General features: G+C 45.8%; 1 protein-coding gene across 4 annotated transcripts in view; it reads right to left on the bottom strand.

Moving 5' to 3' along the window:
• Window positions 1-23,499, bottom strand: part of TRANK1 (tetratricopeptide repeat and ankyrin repeat containing 1) — a 417,569-nt gene that overhangs the window by 223,790 nt on the left and 170,280 nt on the right. For all 4 annotated transcript variants that reach the window (XM_063922607.1, XM_063922605.1, XM_063922608.1 and 1 more), the window contains exons 4-6: window positions 10,843-10,969; window positions 3,344-3,494; window positions 1,601-1,716 (exon numbers count right to left, since the gene is read on the bottom strand). In XM_063922607.1, the coding sequence (XP_063778677.1) occupies window positions 1,601-1,716; window positions 3,344-3,494; window positions 10,843-10,969 (394 nt within the window). The remainder of the gene's footprint in view (window positions 1-1,600; window positions 1,717-3,343; window positions 3,495-10,842; window positions 10,970-23,499) is intronic.

Here is a 23,499-nt window from a genome sequence, read left to right as displayed (position 1 = left end):
AGGCAACTGCCAGCCATGGAGAAGGGGGGGGGGGGGGGGGGGTGCATAGGCAATCATGGGGAGGTAGCAGAGGTACAGATGGGGAAGGGGGCAGAGTCACATATGATGGGGAAGGGGCAGAGGGACTAATGAACATGGTGTCTGAGGTACAGATGGCATAGGAAGTAGAGGCACAGGGGGGGGGGGGGAGGAATTCAGAGACACAGATAGAGGGGACAGAGGCACGGATGGAGAATGTACTAGATGCTAAAATCAAGTGTGAGAAAGTACCTCTGATGTGAGGGGGGAGGAGCTAGGCCGGCGGGATAGTACTTTCACGTTCCACGCCACAAACTACCACCTTTAGCAACCCGGAAGCGAGCGGAGCAGTGCGAGCCAATGAGCCCTAAGCGTGGTGAGCGATGTGAGCCAGCAAGGGTACATTTTGGGTACCTTGTTCGGGTATGACTCCTCCCCCTGGTGGCGTCAGAGGTCCTTTCTCCAACTTGATTTTAGCCATAACCGAAAGAGGACTGAGGCATAGAAGGGGCAGAAACATTATTGATATAGGTGGGTAGGAGCAGAGCCACACATAGGGATATAGAGAAAGAGGCACACATGGGGTGGGTAGGAGCAGAGGCACATGGGAAAGAGGCACACATGGGCTGGGTAGGAGCAGAGGCACATGGGAAGGGGCACACATGGGCTGGGTAGGAGCAGAGGCACATGGGAAGAGGCACACATGGGCTGGGTAGGAGCAGAGGCACATGGGAAGAGGCACACATGGGCTGGGTAGGAGCAGAGGCACATGGGAAGAGGCACACATGGGCTGGGTAGGAGCAGAGGCACATGGGAAAGAGGCACACATGGGCTGGGTAGGAGCAGCTGGGGAAGCTCTGGGAGCCTCTATCTAGCCCAGCTAGTGGAAGCAGGGGGAAAAGAACGGAGGAGCTGCAGGAGACCTGGGGGCGGGGCAACACATAAAGGAGTGTAGAGAGGAAGCTTAGGAGCTGCTGGGAGATTTCGGGAGTCCCCTGCCATCCACTTACTTATCTGGCTGGCAGGCAGGAATCCTGGATCTGTAGCAGAGTCAGACTGGTCTCGTGTAGCTCCGCCCCCTCAGGTCATGTGTAGCTCCGCCCTTTTCAGGCCGAACACTGACGTGCCGCTGCAAGAGGGGAGGGGGAGGAGGATTCAAGCTGTCAGCGCCACTGCCCGTCAGTGTGACAGGTGCAGCAGCAACAGAAAAGACAGGCGGCGCAGCAGGGAGAGCGCCTTTCCACCCTGGCGCCTCCTTGCTTTGCATCCCTTTGCTGAGCGGGTAGCGCCGGGCTGCTCACCCACAAGTTCAGTATCGCTCTACAGTATGTGTATAGCGTATTTATATAACAGCAGCTGAAATAAACTACATTCAGGCATGAGAAGAACACATGTGAGATACTGATATACTTTACTTTCACATTTTGTATGAAGTGGTTGGAGTGACGACACGTTCTTTGGATTTAGACAGATCCACCAATTCAAAACCTCACTTTAAGTGCTGGCAGTGTGTACATTGTACGGCTTACAAAATGTGATGACGATAAAGACTTCAAGACTTAAAATAATCAACAGGACTTACCTTGTACATTTGTTCTTTCACGAGTTTAACAATAAGTAACTTCCAGATTTGTGTATTGTAGCTCTGTCTTAAGATACGATTATATAATTCTATGAAAACATCATTCACTCCACTGGCTGGAAAAAAACAAACAAACAAACAAACATTTACACACACACATAAAGTAAATGTACTGTATGTGTCAAACTTTCAATGGCTGGCAGCACACATTAGAAGGAGCTTCCTTAATTTAAGGCAAACTGTATCCATATGGATTCCACACTTTATGCAATAACAACATACACTGCTAAAAAAAAAAAAACAACAACAACAACTCTATGCTGCATAAAATAGAAACCCAGTCCTGCACAATATTTATGTTAAGTTATTTAGTCCCTTCGTTGCGGAGGGTTTTTTTTACCCTTGTCCTGAAGTAATTTTTTTCACATCTGTGCTCATTATATTTCAACATCAATACCCAAACAAATTATACCTTGGGGTTTCTTTATTTAAAAAATATTTATTTTTCTGAAAATACCAATATTATTTTTACTCATTTTAACACTTCAAAAAAATCAATTCAAGAGATTATTAAAATTTTAAGAAAGGGACCCAAATGCAAATGTAAGTTGGTCTTATAAACACAACAAAGAAATAGTTTGTATTTTTTTTTTGCCAATAATCCACCTTTCCAAAATAGAAAGCTGAATTCTACATTACATGTAGGTTTTGAAAAACAAAGTCTGCATTTGAAAAAAAAAAATGCATTTGTGTCTCAAATTTTTGGATGTCTCGATTTAAACACTTTCTAGGCAACTGTATACAATTCTGGCTGATATAAGAATTTGATTTACGTGGGTTCGGTATGAAATCCCGGTTATCGGGATGCCGGCGTTCACATGAGAGACACTGGCATCCTGACATTGAGTATCCCAACGCCGCCTTTATTCATCTCTGCCTAGCTTTAACTGTTCTTTGAAAACAGACCTCTTCTCAAGCCTTTAACTCATCCTCTTAACTCCGGTCTCGCTTCTCCAACTGCATCCCCACCCCCTTTTTAGAATGTAAGCTCTCGAGCAGGGCCCTATCCCTCTTATTCCATCCCCTGCAATAATTTTACAACCAATGCTCCAATGGATACACATTCATAGGTAGCTGTTGTGACTTGTCCTGCGACTCACCACTGCCTACAATGAGTTTCCCTATTCCTTATCTGTAATTGTCAATCTAATGGGGGATATTCAATTAGCCGTAGGGTTTACCCTACAGTTAAAGCTCTGCCACGAGCTCTTTAATTAGTGCTGCTACCCTGTGTAGAAGATCTCAGGCACCTAAAGCGTAATCTACAGGTTAAGATACACTAACCACGAGTTCACCATGCAGGGAAACTGCCTAATAATAACTCCATGTGTTAAGCCTGAAGCCTCTGCACAGTAAACTCCACAGCTAATTAAATCTACCCCTATGTATGTAGTTTTATTACAATACTTGTATTTGTGCCTTAAGACTGCTCATTGTTGTAATTTGTACTTATGGTGTGTACTTTACTTGTTTTCATTTTAACTTTTATACGACACTGAGTACACCTGGCGTACCTAACATTAGAGAAGAATAATTACCATATTATTTGATTCCATTCCAAACAATATTGTCATATTCTATATTTATTTTTTTATAGTAAATGAGTGGCTGAGCATACAAATGTAAAAATAATTTAATATGCTTACACATGAATTTTGCACCATAAGAAAAACAATGCAATACCTTCATAGGCCATGAATATACCATGCAGAAAGTCTACTACCACACTGCCATCTGCGGTGTAAGTAACCTGCATAAGTCCCATGACAAAAACATTCAATGCAGAATGTATATCATATAATTTTACCAAGGAATATCCAGCACGGTAGTAGGCCTGTGAAGATAAAAATAAGATTTTACTTACCGATAAATCTATTTCTCGTAGTCCGTAGTGGATGCTGGGGACTCCGTCAGGACCATGGGGAATAGCGGCTCCGCAGGAGACAGGGCACAAAAGCAAGCTTTTAGGATCACATGGTGTGTACTGGCTCCTCCCCCTATGACCCTCCTCCAAGCCTCAGTTAGGTACTGTGCCCGGACGAGCGTACACAATAAGGAAGGATCTTGAATCCCGGGTAAGACCCAAACCAGCCACACCAATCACACCGTACAACTTGTGATCTGAACCCAGTTAACAGTATGATAACAATGAAGTAGCCTCTAAAAAAGATGGCTCACAACAATAATAACCCGATTTTTGTAACAATAACTATGTACAAGTAATGCAGACAATCCGCACTTGGGATGGGCGCCCAGCATCCACTACGGACTACGAGAAATAGATTTATCGGTAAGTAAAATCTTATTTTCTCTAACGTCCTAGTGGATGCTGGGGACTCCGTCAGGACCATGGGGATTATACCAAAGCTCCCAAACGGGCGGGAGAGTGCGGGTGACTCTGCAGCACCGAATGAGAGAACTCCAGGTCCTCCTCAGCCAGGGTATCAAATTTGTAGAATTTTACAAACGTGTTCCCCCCTGACCACGTAGCTGCTCGGCAAAATTTTAAAGCCGAGACCCCCTCGGGCATCCGGCCAAGATGAGCCCACCTTCCTTGTGGAATGGGCATTGACAGATTTTGGCTGTGGCAGGCCTGCCACAGACTGTGCAAGCTGAATTGTACTACAAATCCAACGAGCAATAGTCTGCTTAGAAGCAGGAGCACCCATCTTTTGGGGTGCATACAATATAAACAGCAAGTCAGACTTTCTGACTCCAGCCGTCCTGGAAATATATATATATATATATATATATATATATATATATCTATTTTTAGGGCCCCGACAACGTCTAGCAACTTGGAGTCCTCCAAGTCCCTAGTAGCCGCAGGCACCACAATATGTTGTTTCAGGCGAAACGCTGACACCACCTTAGGAAGAAACTGGGGACGAGTCCGCAGTTCTGCCCTGTCCGAATGGAAAAACAAATATGAGCTTTTTTTAAGACAAAGCCCCCAATTCTGACAATCGCCTGGCCGAGGCCAGGGCCACAACATGGTCCCTTTCCATGTGAGATATTTCAAATCCACAGATTTGATCGGTTCAAACCAATATGATTTGAGGAATCCCAACACTACGTTGAGATCCCACGGTGCCACTGGAGGCACACAAGGGGCTGTATATGCAACGTCTGGACTTCAGGACTTCAGGAATTGAAGCCAATTTTTTTCTGGAAGAAAATCTACAGGGCCGAAACTTGAACCTTAATGGACCCCAATTTGAGGCTCATAGACACTCCTGTTTTCAGGAAGTGCAGAAATCGACCTAGTTGAAATTTTTTTTTTTTTTTGTGGGGCCTTCCTGGCCTCACCCACGCAACATATTTTCACCACATGTGGTGATAACGTTGTGCGGTCACCTCCTTCCTGGCTTTGACCAGGGTAGGTATGACCTCTTCCGGAATGCCTTTTCCTTTAGGATCCGGCGTTCAACCGCCATGCCGTCAACGCAGTCGCGGTAAGTCTTGGAACAGACAAGGTCCCTGCTGGAGCAGGTCCTTTCTTAGAGACAGATGCCACGGTTCCTCTTGGAACAGACATGGTTCTTGCTGAAAGCAAATCCCATCTTAGCTCCCGAGGCCATTAGTCCTCTGTGAGCATCTCTTGAAGTTCCGGGTACCAAGTCCCTCTTGGCCAATCCGGAGCCACGAGTATAGTTCTTACTCCTCTACGTCTTATAATTCTCAATACCTTGGTTATGAGAAGCAGAAGAGGGAACACATACACCGACTGTTACACCCACGGTGTTACCAGGACGTCCACAGCTATCGCCTGAAGGTCTCGTGACCTGGCGCAATACCTGTCCCGTTTTTTGTTCGGGCGGGACGCCCTCATTTCCACCTTTGGTCTTTCCCAACGGTTCACAATCATGCGGAAAACTTCCCGATGAAGTTCCCACTCTCCCGGGTGGAGGTCGTGCCTGCTGAGGAAGTCTGCTTCCCAGTCGTCCACTCCCGGAATGAACACTGCTGACAGTGCTATCACATGATTTTCCGTCTAGCGAAAAATCCTTGCAGTTTTGACCACTGCCCTCCTGCTTCTTGTGCCGCCCTATCTGTTTACGTGGGCGACTGCCGTGATGTTATCCCACTGGATCAATACCGGCTGACCTTGAAGCAGAGGCCTTGCTAAGCTTATAGCATTACAAATTTGCTCTTAGCTCCAGTATATTTATGTGGAGAGAATTCTCCAGACTTGATCACACTCCCTGGAAATTTTTTCCCTGTGTGACTGCTCCCCAGCCTCTCAGGCTGGCCTCCGTGGTTACCAGCATCCAATCCTGAATGCCGAATCTGCGGCCCTCTAGAAGATGAGCACTCTGTAATCACCACAGGAGAGACACCCTTGTCCTTGGATATAGGGTTATCCGCTGATGCATCTGAAGATGCGATCCGGACCATTTGTCCAGCAGATCCCACTGAAGAGTTCTTGCGTGAAATCTGCCGAATGGAAGCGCTTCGTAATAAGCCACCATTTTTACCAGGACTCTTGTGCAATGATGCACTGACACTTTTCCTGGTTTTAGGAGGATCCCGATTAGCTCGGATAACTCCCTGGCTTTCTCCTCTGGGAGAAACACCCTTTTCCTGGACTGTGTCCAGAATCATCCCTAGGACCAGCAGACGTGTCGTCGGAACAACTGCGGTTTTGGAATATTTAGAATCCACCCGTGCTGTCGTAGAACTACTTGAGATAGTGCTACTCCGACCTCCAACTGTTCTCTGGACCTTGTTCTTATCAGGAGGTCGTCCATTTTCTTTGAAGACGAATCCTCATTTTGGTCATTACCTTGGTAAAGACCCGGGGTGCCTTGGACACTCCAACGGCATCGTCTGAAACTGATAGTGACAGTTCTGTACCACGAACCTGAGGTACCCTTGGTGAGAAAAGCAAATTTTGGGACATGGAGGTAAGCATCCCTGATGTCCCGGGACACCATATAGTCCCCTTGTTCCCAGTTCGCTATCACTGCTCTGAGTGACTCCATCTGGATTTGAACCCTTGTAAGTGTTCAAATTTTTCAGATTTAGAATCGGTCTCACCTAGCCTTCTGGCTTCAGTACCACCCTATAGTGTGGAACAATACCCCTTTCCTTGTTGTAGGAGGGGTAATTTTATTATCACCTGCTGGGAATACAGCTTGTGAATTGTTTTCAATACTGCCTCCCTGTCGGAGGGGGACATTGGTACAGCAGACTACAGGAACCTGCGAGGGGGGAAACGCCTCGACATTCCAATCTGTGCCCCTTTGATACTACTTGTAGGATCCAGGGGTCCTGTACGGTCCCAGCGTCATGCTGAGAACTTAGTAGAAGCGGTGGAGGGCTTCTGTTACTGGGAATGGGCTGCCTGCTGCAGTCTTCTTCCCTTTCCTCTATCCCTGGGCAGATATCTTATAGGGACGAAAAGACTGAGGCTGAAAAGACGGTGTCTTTTTCTGCAGAGATGTGACTTAGGGTAAAAAACGGTGGATCTTCCAGCAGTTGCCGTGGCCACCAGGTCCCATGGACCGACCCCAAATAACTCCTCCCCTTTTATACGGCAATACATCTTTGTGCCGTTTGGAATCTGCATCCCCTGACCACTGTCGTGTCCATAAACATCTTCTTGCAGATATGGACATCGCATTTACTCTTGATGCCAGAGTGCAAATATCCCTCTGCGCATCTCGTATATATAGAAATGCATCCTTTAAATGCTCTATAGTCAATAATATACTGTCCCTGTCAAGGGTATCAATATTTTTAGTCAGGGAATCCGACCAAGCCACCTCAGCTCTGCACATCCATGCTGAGGCGATCGCTGGTCACAGTATAACACCAGCATGTGTGTGTATACTTTTTAGGATATTTTTCAGCCTCTTATCAGGTGGCTCCTTAAGTACGGCCCTATCTGTAGATGGTACCGCCACTTGTTCTGATAAGCATGTGAGCGCCTTATCCACCCTGAGGGGTGTTTCCCAATGCGCCTTAACTTCTGGCGGGAAAGGGTATACCGCCAATAATTTTCTATCGGGGGAAACCCACGCATCATCACACACTTCATTTAATTTATCTGATTCAGGAAAAAACTACAGGTAGTTTTTTCACCTCACACATAATACCCTTCTTTGTGGTACTTGGAGTATCAGAAATATGTAACACCTCCTTCATTGCCCTTAACGTGTGGCCCTAAAGGAAAATACGTTTGTTTCTTCACCGTCGACACTGAAATCAGTGTCCGTGTCTGGGTCTATGTCGACCGACTGAGGTAAATGGGCGTTTTTACAAGCCCCTGACGGTGTCTGAGACGCCTGGACCGGTACTAATTTGTTCGCCGGCCGTCTCATGTCGTCAACCCACTTGCAGCGTGTTGACATTATCACGTAATTCCATAAGTAAGCCATCCATTCCGGTGTCGACTCCCTAGAGAGTGACATCACCATTACAGGCAATTTGCTCCGCCTCCTCACCAACATTTTCCTCATACATGTCGACACACACGTACCGACATACAGCACACACATAGGGAATGCTCTGATAGAGGACAGGACCCACTAGCCTTTTGGGGAGACAGAGGGAGAGTTTGCCAGCACACACCAAAATGCTATAATTATACAGGGACAACCCTTATATAAGTGTTCCTCCCATATAGCATTTAATATACTGTATATGTATATCGCCAAATCAGTGCCCCCCCTCTCTGTTTTAACCCTGTTTCTGTAGTGCAGTGCAGGGGAGAGCCTGGGAGCCTTCCCCTCAGCCTTTCTGTGAGGGAAAATGGCGCTGTGTGCTGAGGAGAATAGGCCCCGCCCCCTTTTCGGCGGGCTTCTTCTCCGGAGATTGTGAAGTCTGGCAGGGGTTAAATACATCCATATAGCCTCAAGGGCTATATGTGATGTATTTTTCGCCATACAGGTATTCTACATTGCTGCCAGGGCGCCCCCCCCCGCGCCCTGCACCCTCCGTGATCGCTGTGGGAAGTGTGCTGACAGACAATGGCGCACAGCTGCAGTGCTGTGCGCTACCTGAGGAAGACTGAAAAGTCTTCTGCCGCCTGGTTCCGGACCTCTTCAATCTTCAGCATCTGCAAGGGGGTCGGCGGCGCGGCTCCGGGACGAACCCCAGGGCGAGACCTGTGTTCCGACTCCCTCTGAAGCTAATGGTGTCCAGTAGCCTAAGAATCCAATCCATCCTGCACGCAGGTGAGTTGAAATTCTCTCCCCTAAGTCCCTCGATGCAGTGAGCCTGTTGCCAGCAGGACTCACTGAAAATAAAGAACCTAAAAACTTTTTCTAAGCAACTCTTTAAGAGAGCCACCTAGATTGCACCCTTCTCGGACGGGCACAAAAACCTAACTGAGGCTTGGAGGAGGGTCATAGGGGGAGGAGCCAGTACACACCATGTGATCCTAAAAGCTTGCTTTTGTGCCCTGTCTCCTGCGGAGCCGCTATTCCCCATGGTCCTGACGGAGTCCCCAGCATCCACTAGGACGTTAGAGAAATATGTCATTTAATTCTTTGCAAACATGGACAGGTCTACAGACAAAAAAAAAAAAAAAAAAAGAGACTGCTAAATATGTGAAATTTGCAGAGTGTTCAACATACACATTTTTGTAGCGCTCACAAAGACATTCAAAGGATTATATATATATATATATATATATATATATATATATATATATATATATACACACACACGTCAGACCTTTGATAAAGGTGTATGTAGAACCAAAACGGCTGTTAAAGCTTTCAGGAGGAATGTCTACCATGCTGTACCGAGCGTTGACCGGGTGCATGTAAAGTATTATGCATTGCCTTGACTTGAGCATTTGCCATGTAGAAAACTTTTTATGGAATTAAGTCACTTTGCACTTTATTGCTACAAGAATGTGCTGGTCCCTGTCTTTTGGTTTGCTGCCATGCTGAAGATCAGTTTGCCTATACAATTCAATACGGACCTGGCACTCCACAATTGATCTAAGGATTCGTGTGTGCTCCCTCATTGCGCTATATTATATATACTGTATGCTGATCATTTAAATGGCTACGTTGACATTTGAAGACCTGTGAGTGCCGCGCACCTTCCTCCTCCTTTATCTCTCTCTCTTTACACACACACTATATATATATATATATATATATATATATATATATATATATATATATATATATATATATATATATATATATATATATATATATATATATATATATAGAGCGAACAAATCTACCGGCACTCTGTCATTAAAATAAAATGCCCCGGTGCAACATCCAATAGTATTATACACAGTGTAACACGCACACCCCCTTTGTCAAGATCACACCAAAACAAACAAACCCCCGTTTACAAAGGGATTTACACCCCGAAACTTCAATCTGGGAATACATAATTTATGATTATTCATCTTCAGTCTCCGAGTGCCATCTGTTTGCGTGTTACACTATATATATATATATATATATATATATATAGATAGATGTATGGCTTGGACTGGCACTCCCACTATAGAGGAGTAGTGAGCCCTGGTGCCCTCTGGTATGATTGAATATAGCAAGTGGCGGTAAAGCAGTCAGCGGCACTCAGGGTCTTAGAAAATCCAGTGTATTAAATTCACTCCAAAATTTCCAACGTTTCGGGACGTGCAGGTCCCTTTGTCAAGGTGACCTGCGCGTCCCGAAACGTTGGAAATTTTGAAGTGAATTTAATACACTTGATTTTCTAAGACCCTGAGTGCCGCTGACTGCTTTACCGCCACTTGCTATATATATATATATATATATACACACACACACACACACGCACACAGTATATATACACACATATATAATGTATATATTTATTTTACACAGATGTGTCCATTTACAACTAGCCTCCCTACACTTTAAATAGCCCTTCGATTCACGCTTAGCCGTCGCGTGACTTGGAAGAGCCGAGTGTCTTTTCGTTTGACTTTTTCCATTTAAATGCATCTTATTCGCAAAACAGACAAGCAGCAGTCATGCTGCAATTAATTTTAATCAGCCAAAGTTGCTTGTGTGTCCAGTGTGCATCGTTTTGCGAAGTAGCACAGCGATACGAATAAGACGCCTTCTCAGCAAAAAAGTTGCACGGGACTGGTCAGCTCACACCAGGTAATACGCTGGATGACGTATTGATGCAAGATGTATGAGGACACATCTGTGTATTTGTGGAAAATGACTTACCTTGACAAAACTTGGATCCAGTTGAAGACTTTGCTGGGCAGAAAAAAGGGACTCTTCCCATTTTTCAAGTTTGAAAAGGGCATTGGCACGGTTGTTCCACAGCACTGCTAATTCTTTTATTAAATTGCTGAAAAGACCAACAATAAAACATTATGCATTCACCTTTTAGGCATAGAACTTCCATAAAGAGGATTATCAACTGACCCATGTGTCATTAGCAAGGGCCAACAGGGTTATGCAACATACAATGGGGCAGATGTATTAATCTGGAGAAGGCATAAGGAAGTGATAAACCAGTAATAAGTGCAAGGTTATAAAGGCACCAGCCAATCAGTTCCAATATGTAAATTGACAGTTAGGATCTGATTGGCTGGTGTGTTTATCACCTTGCACATATCACTGGTTTATCACTTCCTTATGCCTTCTCCAGGTTAACACATCTGCCCCAATATTTGTTCTCACCCCAATTACTTGCTACTAAATATACTAGACAAGTGTTCGTTGTATGCAGTTGCAAAAATATATACTGTATGTATATATATATATATATATATATATATATATATATATATATATATATTTTTTTTTTTTTTTTTTTTTTTTTATTAAAGCCATTTTGTAGAGAAACAATTCAATTTCATAGCAAGATATTTCTAACCAACATATAGGATACATTTCTTTCATTTGCTTAATCAAGCAGCCATTATGGTGACTCTGGTACACACATTCTATCATCATTGGTAAATGAGACGAGAACTGTAAAATGAATAAGAAAGTGCAAGCTAAATAGTATGAATAATCTCTTTAGACTAAGCAGGTGTAAGGGGACATGGCATAATGGCAGCTACTGTTTCCATCCAACTTTGTTCATGCACCTAGGTTGCTATTGTTACCTACAAATGTTAACAGATTATTCTACCTGGACAGAAAGAAAAGACACAAAGATGGAGAAAATAGTAGAAGTTTACATATGGCAAATACATTGCCATTTATGTGCTTAAATAGGATTTTAATACCTTCCGGTAAATCCTTTTCTCTTAGTCCAGGGAGGATGCTGGGGTCACTTCAAGAACCATGGGGTATAGACGGGATCCGCAGGAGACATGGGCACTTTAAGACTTTCAAAGGGGTGTGAACTGGCTCCTCCCTCTATGCCCCTCCTCCAGACACCAGTTATAGGAACTATGCCCAGAGAGACGGACATTTAGAGGAAAAGGATTTATTGTTAAACTAAGGTGAGATACATACCAGCTCACACCTCAAGCAAGCCGTACAACATGGCATTCAACACAACGCAAGTCAACGGCATGAACAACATCAGCAACAGGCTGACTATAAACGTAACACAACATGTGTGTAACCACAACTAATAGCTGCAGATACATTACGCACCGGGATGGGCGCCCAGCATCCTCTACGGACTAAGAGAAAAGGATTTACCGGTAGGTATTAAAATCCTATTTTCTCATACATCCTAGAGGATGCTGGGGTCACTTCAAGAACCATGGGGTTTATACCAAAGCTCTAGAACGGGCGGGAGAGTGCGGATGACTCTACAGCACCAATTGACCAAACATGAGGTCCTCAACAGCCAGGGTATCAAACTTGAAGAACTTCGCAAAGGTATTTGAACCCGACCAAGTAGCCGCTCGGCAAAGTTGTAATGCCGATACCCCCTGGGCAGCCGCCCAGGACGAGCCCACCTTTCTGGTAGAATGGGCCTTCACCAATTTCGGTAACGGCAATCCAGCCGTAGAATGAGCCTGCTGAATCGTATGACAGATCCAGCACGCAATAGTCTGCTTGGAAGCAGGAGCTCCAATTTTGTTGTGAGCATACAGGACAAACAGAGTCTCCGTTTTCCTAAACTGAGCCGTTCTGGCCACATAAATTTTCAAAGCTCTGACTACGTCGAGAAACTTCGATTCCAGCAAGGCGTCAGTAGCCACTGGCACCACAATAGGTTGGTTCAAGTGGAACGACGAAACCACTTTTGGCAGAAACTGCTGACGAGTCCTCAACTCTGCTCTATCTTCATGGAAGATCAAATAAGGGCTCTTGTGAGACAAGGCCGCCAATTCAGACACCCGCCTGGCGGATGCCAAGGCCAACAGCATGATCACTTTCCAAGTGAGGAATTTCAACTCCACCTTTTGTAAAGGTTCAAACCAATGAGATTGAAGGAATTGCAACACCACGTTAAGATCCCACAGTGCCACAGGGGGCACAAAGGGAGGTTGGATGTGCAACACGCCTTTCACAAAAGTCTGAACTTCTGGAAGGGAGGCCAATTGTTTTTGGAAGAAAACTGATAAGGCTGAAATTTGTACTTTAATGGAGCCCAACTATAGGCCCGCATCCACACCGGCTTGTAGAAAATGGAGAAAACGTCCTAGCTGAAATTCCTCCGTAGGAGCCTTCTTGGATTCACACCAAAACACATATTTTCTCCAAATACGGTGATAATGTTTAGACGTTACTCCTTTCCTAGCCTGAATAACAGTGGGGATGACTTCCTTGGGAATACCTTTTCGGGCTAAGATCCAGCGTTCAACCTCAAAGCCGTCAAACGAAGTCGCGGTAAGTCTTGGAACATGCACGGCCTCTGCTGTAACAGATCCTCCATCAGAGGAAGAGGCCAGGGATCTCCTATGAGTAATTCCTGAAGATCTGGATACCAAGCCCTCCTTGGCCAGTCTGGAACAATGAGGATCGCTTGAACCTTCTTATGATCTTTATCACTTTTGGAATGAGTGGAAGCGGAGGAAAGACATACACCGACTGAAACACCCACGGTGTCACTAGGGAGTCCACTGCTATTGCTTGAGGGTCTCTCGACCTGGAACAATATCTCTGAAGTTTCTTGTTGAGGCGAGATGCCATCATGTCTATTTGAGAAACTACCCAAAGACTTGTCACTTCTGCAAAGATCTCTTGATGAAGACCCCACTCTCCTGGATGGAGATCGTGTCTACTGAGGAAGTCTGCTTCCCAGTTGTCCACTCCTGGAATGAAGATCGCTGACAGAGCGCTTGTATGCCTTTCCGCCCAACGGAGAACCTTTGAGGCCTCTGCCATAGCCACTCTGCTCTTTGTTCCGCCCTGGCGGTTTATGTACGCTACTGCTGTTATGTTGTCCGACTGAATCAAGACTGACTGATTGCGAAGATGATGTTCCGCTTGCAGAATGCCGTTGTGAATGGCCCTTAACTCCAGAACGTTTAAGTGTAGACATTTCCTGGCTTGACCAGCTTCTCTGGAAGCTTTCCCCCTTTGTGACTGCTCCCCAGCCTCGGAGACTCGCATCCGTGGTCACTAAGATCCAGTCCTGGATCCCGAACCTGCGTCCCTCTAGAAGGTGAGTGCTGTGCAGCCACCACAGAAGTGAGATTCTGGTCTTGGAAGACAAGGTTATCCTTCGGTGCATGTGCAGATGGGACCCGGAGACCACTTGTCCAACAGGTCCCACTGAAACACTCTGGCATGGAATCTGCCAAACTGAATGGCCTCGTAGGCCGCCACCATCTTCCCCAGCAACCGAGTGCATTGATGGATCGATACTCTTGGTGGTTTCAGAATTTGTTTGACCAGGTCCTGAATTTCCAGAGCCTTTTCCACTGGAAGAAAAACTCCCTGTAGTTCTGTGTCCAGAATCATTCCCAAAAACGACAGCCGTTTCGTCGGAACCAACTGTGATTTTGGCAAGTTTAGGAGCCAACCATGTTGCTGCAGAATTGTCAGGGATAGTGTAACGTTCTGCAGTAATTTTTTCCTGGATCTCGCCTTTATCAGGAGATCGTCCAAGTACGGGATAATTGTGACTCCTTGCTTGCGCAGGAGAACCATCATTTCGGCCATTACCTTGGTGAAAACCCTCGGAGCCGTGGACAGACCAAACAGCAACGTCTGAAATTGGTAATGACAATCCTGAACTGCAAACCTCAGGTAAGCCTGATGTGGAGGATAAATGGGAAGATGTAAGTAGGCATCCTTTATGTCTACCGACACCATAAAATCCCCCTCCTCCAGACTGGAGATCACTGCCCGGAGAGATTCCATCTTGAATTTAAAATTTTTCAGGTAGAAATTGAGGGATTTGAGGTTCAGGATTGGTCTGACTGAGCCGTCTGGCTTCGGGACCACGAACAGGCTCGAATTAAAGCCTTCTCCCTGTTGCGAAGGGGGAACCCTGACAATGACTTGACTGAGACACAATTTTTGTATTGCGGCGTATACGACCTCCCTGTCTGGAAGAGAAGCTGGTAAGGCCGATTTGAAAAATCGGCAAGGGGGAACGTCTTGAAACTCCAGTTTGTACCCCTGGGACACTATTTCTAAAACCCATGGGTCGAGGGCCGAATGAGCCCAGAACTGAAGAACCTGAGACGTGCCCCCACCGGTGCGGACTCCCGCAGAGGAGCTCCAGCGTCATGCGGTGGATTTGGCAGAAGCCGGGGAGGACTTCTGCTCCTGGGAACCGGCCACAGCCGGTGATCGTTTACCTTTACCCTTTCCTCTAGTAGCAAGGAAGGAAGACCCTCGGCCTTTTCTGTATTTATTGGGCCAAAAGGACGGCATCTGATAGTGGTGTGCTTTCTTTTGTGGTGCAGGCACATAAGGTAAAATGATGACTTACCCGCGGTAGCCGTTGATACCAACTCAGCGAGGCCGTCACCAAACAATACACCACCCTTATACGGTAGAGACTCCATAGCTTTCTTAGAGTCAGCATCAGCATTCGATTGATGAATCCACAATGCTCTCCTAGCTGAGACTGCCATGGCATTGGCCCTTGATCCCAAGAGGCCAATATCCCTTCCTTTAGGTAGACTGCAGCGTCCCTGATATGACCTAGTGTCAAAAGAATGCTATCCGTATCCAGGGTATCTATTCCAGATGACAAGTTATCTGCCCATCTTTCGATTGCACTACTCACCCCCGCAGATGCAATGGCTGGTCTGAGTAGCGTACCTGTGGTGACATAAATGGATTTCAATGTATTCTCCTGCCTACGATCCGCAGGATCCTTTAGAGCTGCCGTGTCAGGGGATGGGAGAGCCACCTTTTTGGACAGCCGTGACAGAGCTTTGTCCACAATGGGGGGTGACTCCCATTTTTCCCTATCCCCAGAGGGAAACGGATAAGCCACTGGAATCCTTTTGGGAATCTGAAACTTTTTGTCAGGATTTTCCCAAACCTTTTCACAAAGTGTGTTCAGTTCATGAGAGGAAGGAAACGTAATATGAACGTTTTTGTGACCCCGAGGGGGTCTGGACTTGTAACAACACATACTCTACGGATTTCTTCCAAGCCTGGTTCTGAGATTCAGATTTATCCAATCTCTTATTTATCAGAGCCACATTAGCATTCAGAGCACTCAAAACATTCACCCAATCAGGTGTCGGCGGTGCCGACAGGGTCACTCCCACAGCCGTCTGCGTCCACAACATAGTCTCCTCCTGGGAAGAGCCTTCAGCCTCAGACATGCCGACACACGTGCACCCAGCACACACAGACACACTGGGTATATAGGGGACAGACCCACAATAAAGCCTGTCAGAGAGACACAGAGGAAGTTTGCCAGCTCACAACCCAGCGCTTAAACTCGGTTCTGACACAGTTACAGAATGTCCCAGACCTGCAGCGCTTTCAAAATAATGCTGCTTTCACATCGCAAAACCTGCTTTTGAAATGGTATTTGAAACGGTTCTTAAAACGGGTCTGAGCAGTTAAACCCCTTTCACATCTCATGTTGTAACCAGTAAATTACCATTTCATTCCCGTTTTGGTACCTTTCACACTGAACCCGTTTCACCCATAGAAAACAGTGGTTGTCATTATAAATGGACTTTTCTGGCCCACACATTATTATTAATCACTAATTAATTCATTATTAATAATTTGGATAGTCGTACGATGGAACCCAGCAGCTTGAAGCATATCTATTTTTATTAGATGGGATTAGGTACTTGGTTTGTCTTTTTTGGAGGCACAAGTATTATTTATATATTTTTTAAAATTATTAATTTTTTTTTTTAGATGGAATGGTTAAATACAGGAAAAAAATGGCGTGGGGTCCCCCCTCCAAAGCATAACCAGCCTCGGGCTCTTCGAGCTGGTCCTGGTTCTAAAAATGCGGGGAAAAAATTGACAGGGGATCCCCCGTATTTTTAAAACCAGCACCGGGCTCTGCGCCTGGTGCTGGTGCAAAAAATACGGGGGACAAAACGAGTAGGGGTCCCCCGTATTTTTCACACCAGCATCGGGCTCCACTAGCTGGACAGATAATGCCACAGCCGGGGGTCACTTTTATGCCGTGCCCTGCGGCCGTGGCATTAAATATCCAACTAGTCACCCCTGGCCGGGGTACCCTGGGGGAGTGGGGACCCCTTCAATCAAGGGGTCCCCCCCCCAGCCACCCAAGGGCCAGGGGTGAAGCCCGAGGCTGTCCTCCCCCATCCAATGGGCTGGGGATGGGGGGGCTGATAGCCTTTGTTGTAAATGAAAAGATATTGTTTTTTCCAGTAGTACTACAAGTCCCAGCAAGCCTCCCCCGCAAGCTGGTACTTGGAGAACCACAAGTACCAGCATGCGGGAGAAAAACGGGCCCGCTGGTACCTGTAGTTCTAATGGAAAAAAAATACCCAAATAAAAACAGGACACAGACACCGTCGACAGTAAAACTTTATTACACACTGCCGACACACACATACTTACCTATGTTCACACGCCGACATCGGTCCTCTTCTCCATGTAGAATCCAGGGGTACCTGAAAATAAAAGATCAATATACTCACCTCAACCAGGCTCCAGAGATAAATCCACGTACTTGGAGAAAAAAACAAACCGGACAACCGACCACACGGACTGAAAGGGGTCCCATGCTGACACATGAGACCCCTATCCCCGAATGAGACCTGTCAGTGACAGCTGTCACAGAAAGGTCTCTTAAGCCAATCAGGAAGCGCTACTTCCGTGGCGCTCACCTGATTGGCTGTGCGCTGTCTGTGCTGTGACAGCGCATCGCACAGCTCCGTCCATTATATTCAATGGTGGGAACTTTGCGGCTAGCGGTGGGGTCACCCGCCGGTCACTAGCCGCAAAGTTCCCACCATTGAAAGTAATGGAGCGGCTTTGCGATGCGCTGTCTGACAGCTCAGACAGTGCACAGCCAATCAGGTGAGCGCCACGGAAGTAGCGCTTCCTGATTGGCTGAAGGGACTTCAGTGACAGGAGTCACGTGATGTCCCGGCATTCGGGGTCTCATGTGTCAGCATGGGACCCCTTTCGGTCCGCAGGTCCGGGTGTTCGTTTTCTTTTTTTGCCAAGTCCGTGGATTTATCTCTGGACCATGGCTGAGGTGAGTATATTGAACTTTTATTTTCAGGTACCCCTGGATTCTACATGGAGAAGAGGACCGATGTCGGCGTGTGAACATAGGTAAGTATGTGTGTGTCGGCAGTGTGTAATAAAGTTTTACTGTCGACGGTGTCTGTGTCCGGTTTTTATTTGGGTATTTTTTTTCCATTAGAACTACAGGTACCAGCGGGCCCGTTTTTCTCCCGCATGCTGGTACTTGTGGTTCTCCAAGTGCCAGCTTGCGGGGGAGGCTTGCTGGGACTTGTAGTACTACTGGAAAAAACATCTTTTCATTTACAACAAAGGCTATCAGCCCCCCCATCCGCAGCCCATTGGATGGGGGGGGGGCAGCCTCGGGCTTCACCCCTGGCCCTTGGGTGGCTGGGGGGGGGGGACCCCTTGATTGAAGGGGTCCCCACTCCCCCAGGGTACCCCGACCAGGGGTGACTAGTTGGATATTTAATGCCACGGCCGCAGGGCACGGCATAAAAGTGACCCCCGGCTGTGGCATTATCTGTCCAGCTAGTGGAGCCCGATGCTGGTGTGAAAAATACGGGGGACCCCTACTCGTTTTGTCCCCCGTATTTTTTGCACCAGCACCAGGCGCAGAGCCCGGTGCTGGTTTTAAAAATACGGGGGATCCCCTGTCAATTTTTTCCCCGCATTTTTAGAACCAGGACCAGCTCGAAGAGCCCGAGGCTGGTTATGCTTTGGAGGGGGGACCCCACGCCATTTTTTTCCGTGTTTTTCACATTTAAACGTTTATAAAGCCACTCTCTCATGTGTCTCCTGTGTTTTCCAAGCTGTTTCCTGGTTGTGGCTGGTGACATCACACATGGAGACAGCCTATCATCTTCTGGGGCTTGCAAATACCGTTTCAGACCCTTTCACACTGCACAGTGAAATGGGACTGAAACGGGTAGGACCCTTCTTTTTTACCGTTTCAAAATACCGGTATTTTGAAAACGGTAAATTGAAGGGGACCCTTTCACATCGCAGCTTGACCCGTTTAGGAAGCCAGTTAAAACGGCAAAATACCGGGTATAAGCTGCGGTGTGAAAGGGGTATAACTTATATTGCACCAAAAATCACTGTGCCCTCCCCCCCCATTTTGCACCCTGTTACTTGTACAGCAGTGTGAGGAAGGACCAGGCGTCTCTGCAGCTTCTGTTTAGAGAAAATGGCACGGATGTGAGCTGTGAGGACTAAGCCCCGCCCCCATAATGGCGCGCTTCAGCCCTGCTATTTTTCCAAAATCTTAATACTGGCGGGGGTTTGGACAGAGGTTTGGCACCTTGTCCCCTCTTGCCAGTCACTTTTTTAGAGGTTAATATGCTGCCCAGGGCCCCCCCCCACGCCCTGCTCCCTGTAGTGCCGCTGAGTGTGGGAGCATGGCGCGCAGCGCGGCCGCTGTGCGGTACCTCTGAAGCCGTCACTGAAGTCTTCTGTTTTCTTCTACTCACCTGTCTTCTGACTTCTGGCTCTGCAAGGGGGGTGACGGCGGGCTCTGGGAAACGAGCATCTAGGCGTACCTAGCAATCAGACCGTCAGGAGCTAATGGTGTCCTGTAGCCAAAGAAGCAGAGCCTTTAAACTCACAGAAGTAGGTCTGACTTCTCTCCCCTAAGTCCCACGAAGCAGGGAGTCTGTTGCCAGCAGTTCTCCCTGAACATAAAAAACCTAACATACAGTCTTTTCAGAGAAACTCAGTAGAGCTCCACAGAGTGCATCCAGTCTGCCTGGGCACAGATTCTAAACTAGAGTCTGGAGGAGGGGCATAGAGGGAGGAGCCAGTTCACACCACTTTGAAAGTCTTAAAGTGCCCATGTCTCCTGCGGATCCCGCCTATACCCCATGGTTCTTGAAGTGACCCCAGCACCCTTTGGGACGTATGAGAAAATTAGTTAGTTATTCTGATAAGAATAATTTTATTTTATTTTAGAATTTATTTATTTCATTTGAAGCATGACAGAGACTCACAAGCAAAATACATCACTGTTTACAATCATTGTGAAAGATATCTTGAAACATCCAGACAAGAGGCAATAAATGTAATTCAACAATTGTCATCGTTGTACCGTCTAATTTGTTTATATGAAACATACATAAAGTCTTACTATGTATTTAAGAGAAACAATGCGAGCCCGGATCCATGCCCGCAACCACACCTTCATCCTCCCCTTCCCACAGAAGGATTCTATATTTTTCTCAGGGTTGTGTATGATCAAAAATCAATCGTTGTCAAGAGAGATTGGGGGATCTTGTTCATAAATGCGAGTTTCATACCATAATGTGTTTTTAAAACACCTCCACACTTGTTCCTTTAATGGGAGGGACAGGGTTTCGATATAGCTTTCCCATGTCTCAAAGAACTTCATAGTGAATTGTTCTTTTCTGTAAAGAAGCCTCCAGCCATTCCATTCTGAAAATATGGAAGAGTTTTCCCAAAAAAAGTGACAGTGGGGGAGCTGTGGATTGTATCTACATCTGTAAGATACACTTTTTAGCAGCTGCAGAAACTATTATCAATCGTTTTTTAAAACCCTGTGGTACTTTAGTACCTTCAGGTGTTACACCAAATATTGCCCACTCGGGAATGAGATAATTTTAAAACAAATTATTGCACTTTGAATCAGGAATTTTATATCAGTCTCATGGAACAGTCATGGGGCCATGGTTCTCCTTAAGTTTTATGAAAAACTTTATATGGGATTGACAATGGACACATTTAGAATGGCACCTTGGTGATAAACCTAGTCTTCTACTGGCTGGTATATTGATGATCTTTCCATTGGGATGTACTGTACATATTTATATTACCAAGTTTATTGATCACATACTGCAAATGACAATGGGCGGTATCCAATTAGCTGTGAATTGGTATGCACGCTCTTGTTTTTCGCACTCTCCTACTCCAAATATGCAAAAACGGGACTTGGGCAAAAATAAATAAGTAAAAAATCTGGGTGAAAATGGGGAAATCAGCCTGTACCTCAAAAAAATGCTAAACTAACATAGGACAACGCTTTATTAAATATATTTGGGGTACTTCAGTTAGGTCAAATGGCTGTTAAATGCATTTTTTTTTAAATGGAAAAATAAAAGCAAGTTTTTTCAGCAAAATAAGTGCTTACATTGAATTTGGGGTACATAAAAATGGGTATAAAATATATTTGGGTCATTTTATGAGCCTTTAAAAAAATGTAAACAGACTACTCCCGCCTGCAAGCCTAAAAACATGTGCCCCACTCATAAAGCACCCCAATATACCTATCCTATACCCTGAACCCCAAATTTAATCTCTTTGAACATTTTCTCCCAAAAATTAAATGTAATTATTAGGCAATTAAAAATAATTAAAATCTTCTAAGGGCGACATGTACTAAGCAGTGATAAAAGTGGAGAAGTGAGCCAGTGGAGAAGTTACCAATGGCAACCAATAAGCTGCTCTTTATACTTTTATAGCATGCAAATTATAAATGTTACGTCAATGATGATTGGTTGCCATGAGCAACTTCTCCACTTTTATCACTGCTTAGTACATGGCCCCCATAATCTCCATCTAAGGCTTAGTAAATAGACACCTTAGACTGCTAACCATACATTAGGGGGTATACTAGCCGTGAAAAACCATTTTTTGCTCGAAAAACCAGACTTTTACCACAAATCGTGAAAAACCCCTCTCCAATTAGCCATGAAAAGTTTTCACCCAATAATGTTACTGCAAATTTCACTTCACCTACTCTGAACAGGTGAAAAGTAAGGAGAAAATCCCTATGATGAGGCAAAAAATAGGATTTTCTCGTAGTCCATAGGGGATACTGGGCGCCCACCCAGTACTTCTTTCTTCCTGCACTGTTAATTGGTTAAGTATTCTGGTTTGTTCAGCTGTTGCTGTTCCAAGTTTGGTTAGCATGGCTTCCCTCTTGTTCTATGTATGCTGGTTCGTAATCTCACCCCTTTCCTTATCTATCCTTCTCTCAAAGTATGTCCGTCTCCTAGTGCACAGTTTCCTAGACTGAGTCTGGTAGGAGGGGCATAGAGGGAGGAGCCAGCGCACACTATCAATTTCTTAAAGTGCCCATGGCTCCTAGTGAACCCGTCTATACCCCCATGGTGCTAAATGGATTCCCAGTATCCTCTACGGACTACGAGAAAAGGATTTACCTGTAGGTATTTAAAATCCTATTTTCTCTTGCGTCCTAGGGGATACTAAGAATCCATTTACTACCATGGGAAAGTACCAAAGCTCCCAAACCGGGTGGAAGAGTGCTGAGGTTCCTGCAGAACTGATTGACCAAACTGAAGGTCCTCAGAAGCCAAAGTATCGAACTTGTAAAACTCAGCAAACGTGTTCGAACCTGACCAAGTAGCTGCTCGGCAGAGCTGTAAAGCCGAGACACCCGGGTAGCCGCCCAAGAAGAACCCACCGACCTAGTAGAGTGGGCCTGTACAGATTTTAGAACCAGCAAGCCTGCCATGAAATAAGCATGCTGGCTAGTGAGCACGTTCCAGCATGCAATTGACTGCTTTGAAGCAGGACACCCAATTTTATTGGGATCATCGAGAACGAACAACGGGTCCGATTTCCTGTGACGAGATGTTCTCTTTACATAGACCTTCAAAGCCCTCACAACATCCAAAGACTTTGAAGTAGCAGAGTTGTCCGTAACAACCGGAACCACAATAGGTTGGTTGATGTGAAACGCAGACACCACCTTAGGAAGAAATTGCTGACGAGTTCTGAGTTCAGCTCTGTCCTCATGTAAAATTAGGTAGGAGCTCTGTGAGACAACGCCCCCAGCTCTGACACACGTCTTGCTGAAGCCAAGGCCAACAGTATGACGGTCTTCCACGTAAGGTACTTTACGTCAACCTCCTGTAACGGTTCAAACCAGTCCGATTGGAGGAAATGCAGAACACCTTTTAAGAACGTCTAGATCTCAGGGAGAGAAGCCAATTGTTTCTGAAGAAAATAGACAAGGCCAAAATCTGGACTTTTATGGAGCCTAGACGTAGGCCCACATCCACTTCCAACTGCAGAAAAAGCAGGAAACGTCCCAGATGAAATTCCCCTGCAGAACATTGTCTGCTCTCACACCAAGAGACATATTTCTTCCAAATACAGTGGTAATGTTTAGACGTTACCCCCTTCCTGGCTTGGATCATAGTCGGGATGACCTTGTCAGAAATCCCTCTCCTGGCTAGAATCAGCCGTTCAACTTCCATGCCACTAAACATAGCCGTGGTAAGTCTTGATAGACGAACAGGCCCTGTTGCAGAAGATCCTCGCCAAGAG

This window comes from Pseudophryne corroboree, chromosome 5, assembly GCF_028390025.1.
Source record: "Pseudophryne corroboree isolate aPseCor3 chromosome 5, aPseCor3.hap2, whole genome shotgun sequence".
Classification (NCBI taxonomy): Eukaryota; Metazoa; Chordata; class Amphibia; order Anura; family Myobatrachidae; genus Pseudophryne; species Pseudophryne corroboree.
This window is presented reverse-complemented; position numbering and strand designations above follow the sequence as displayed.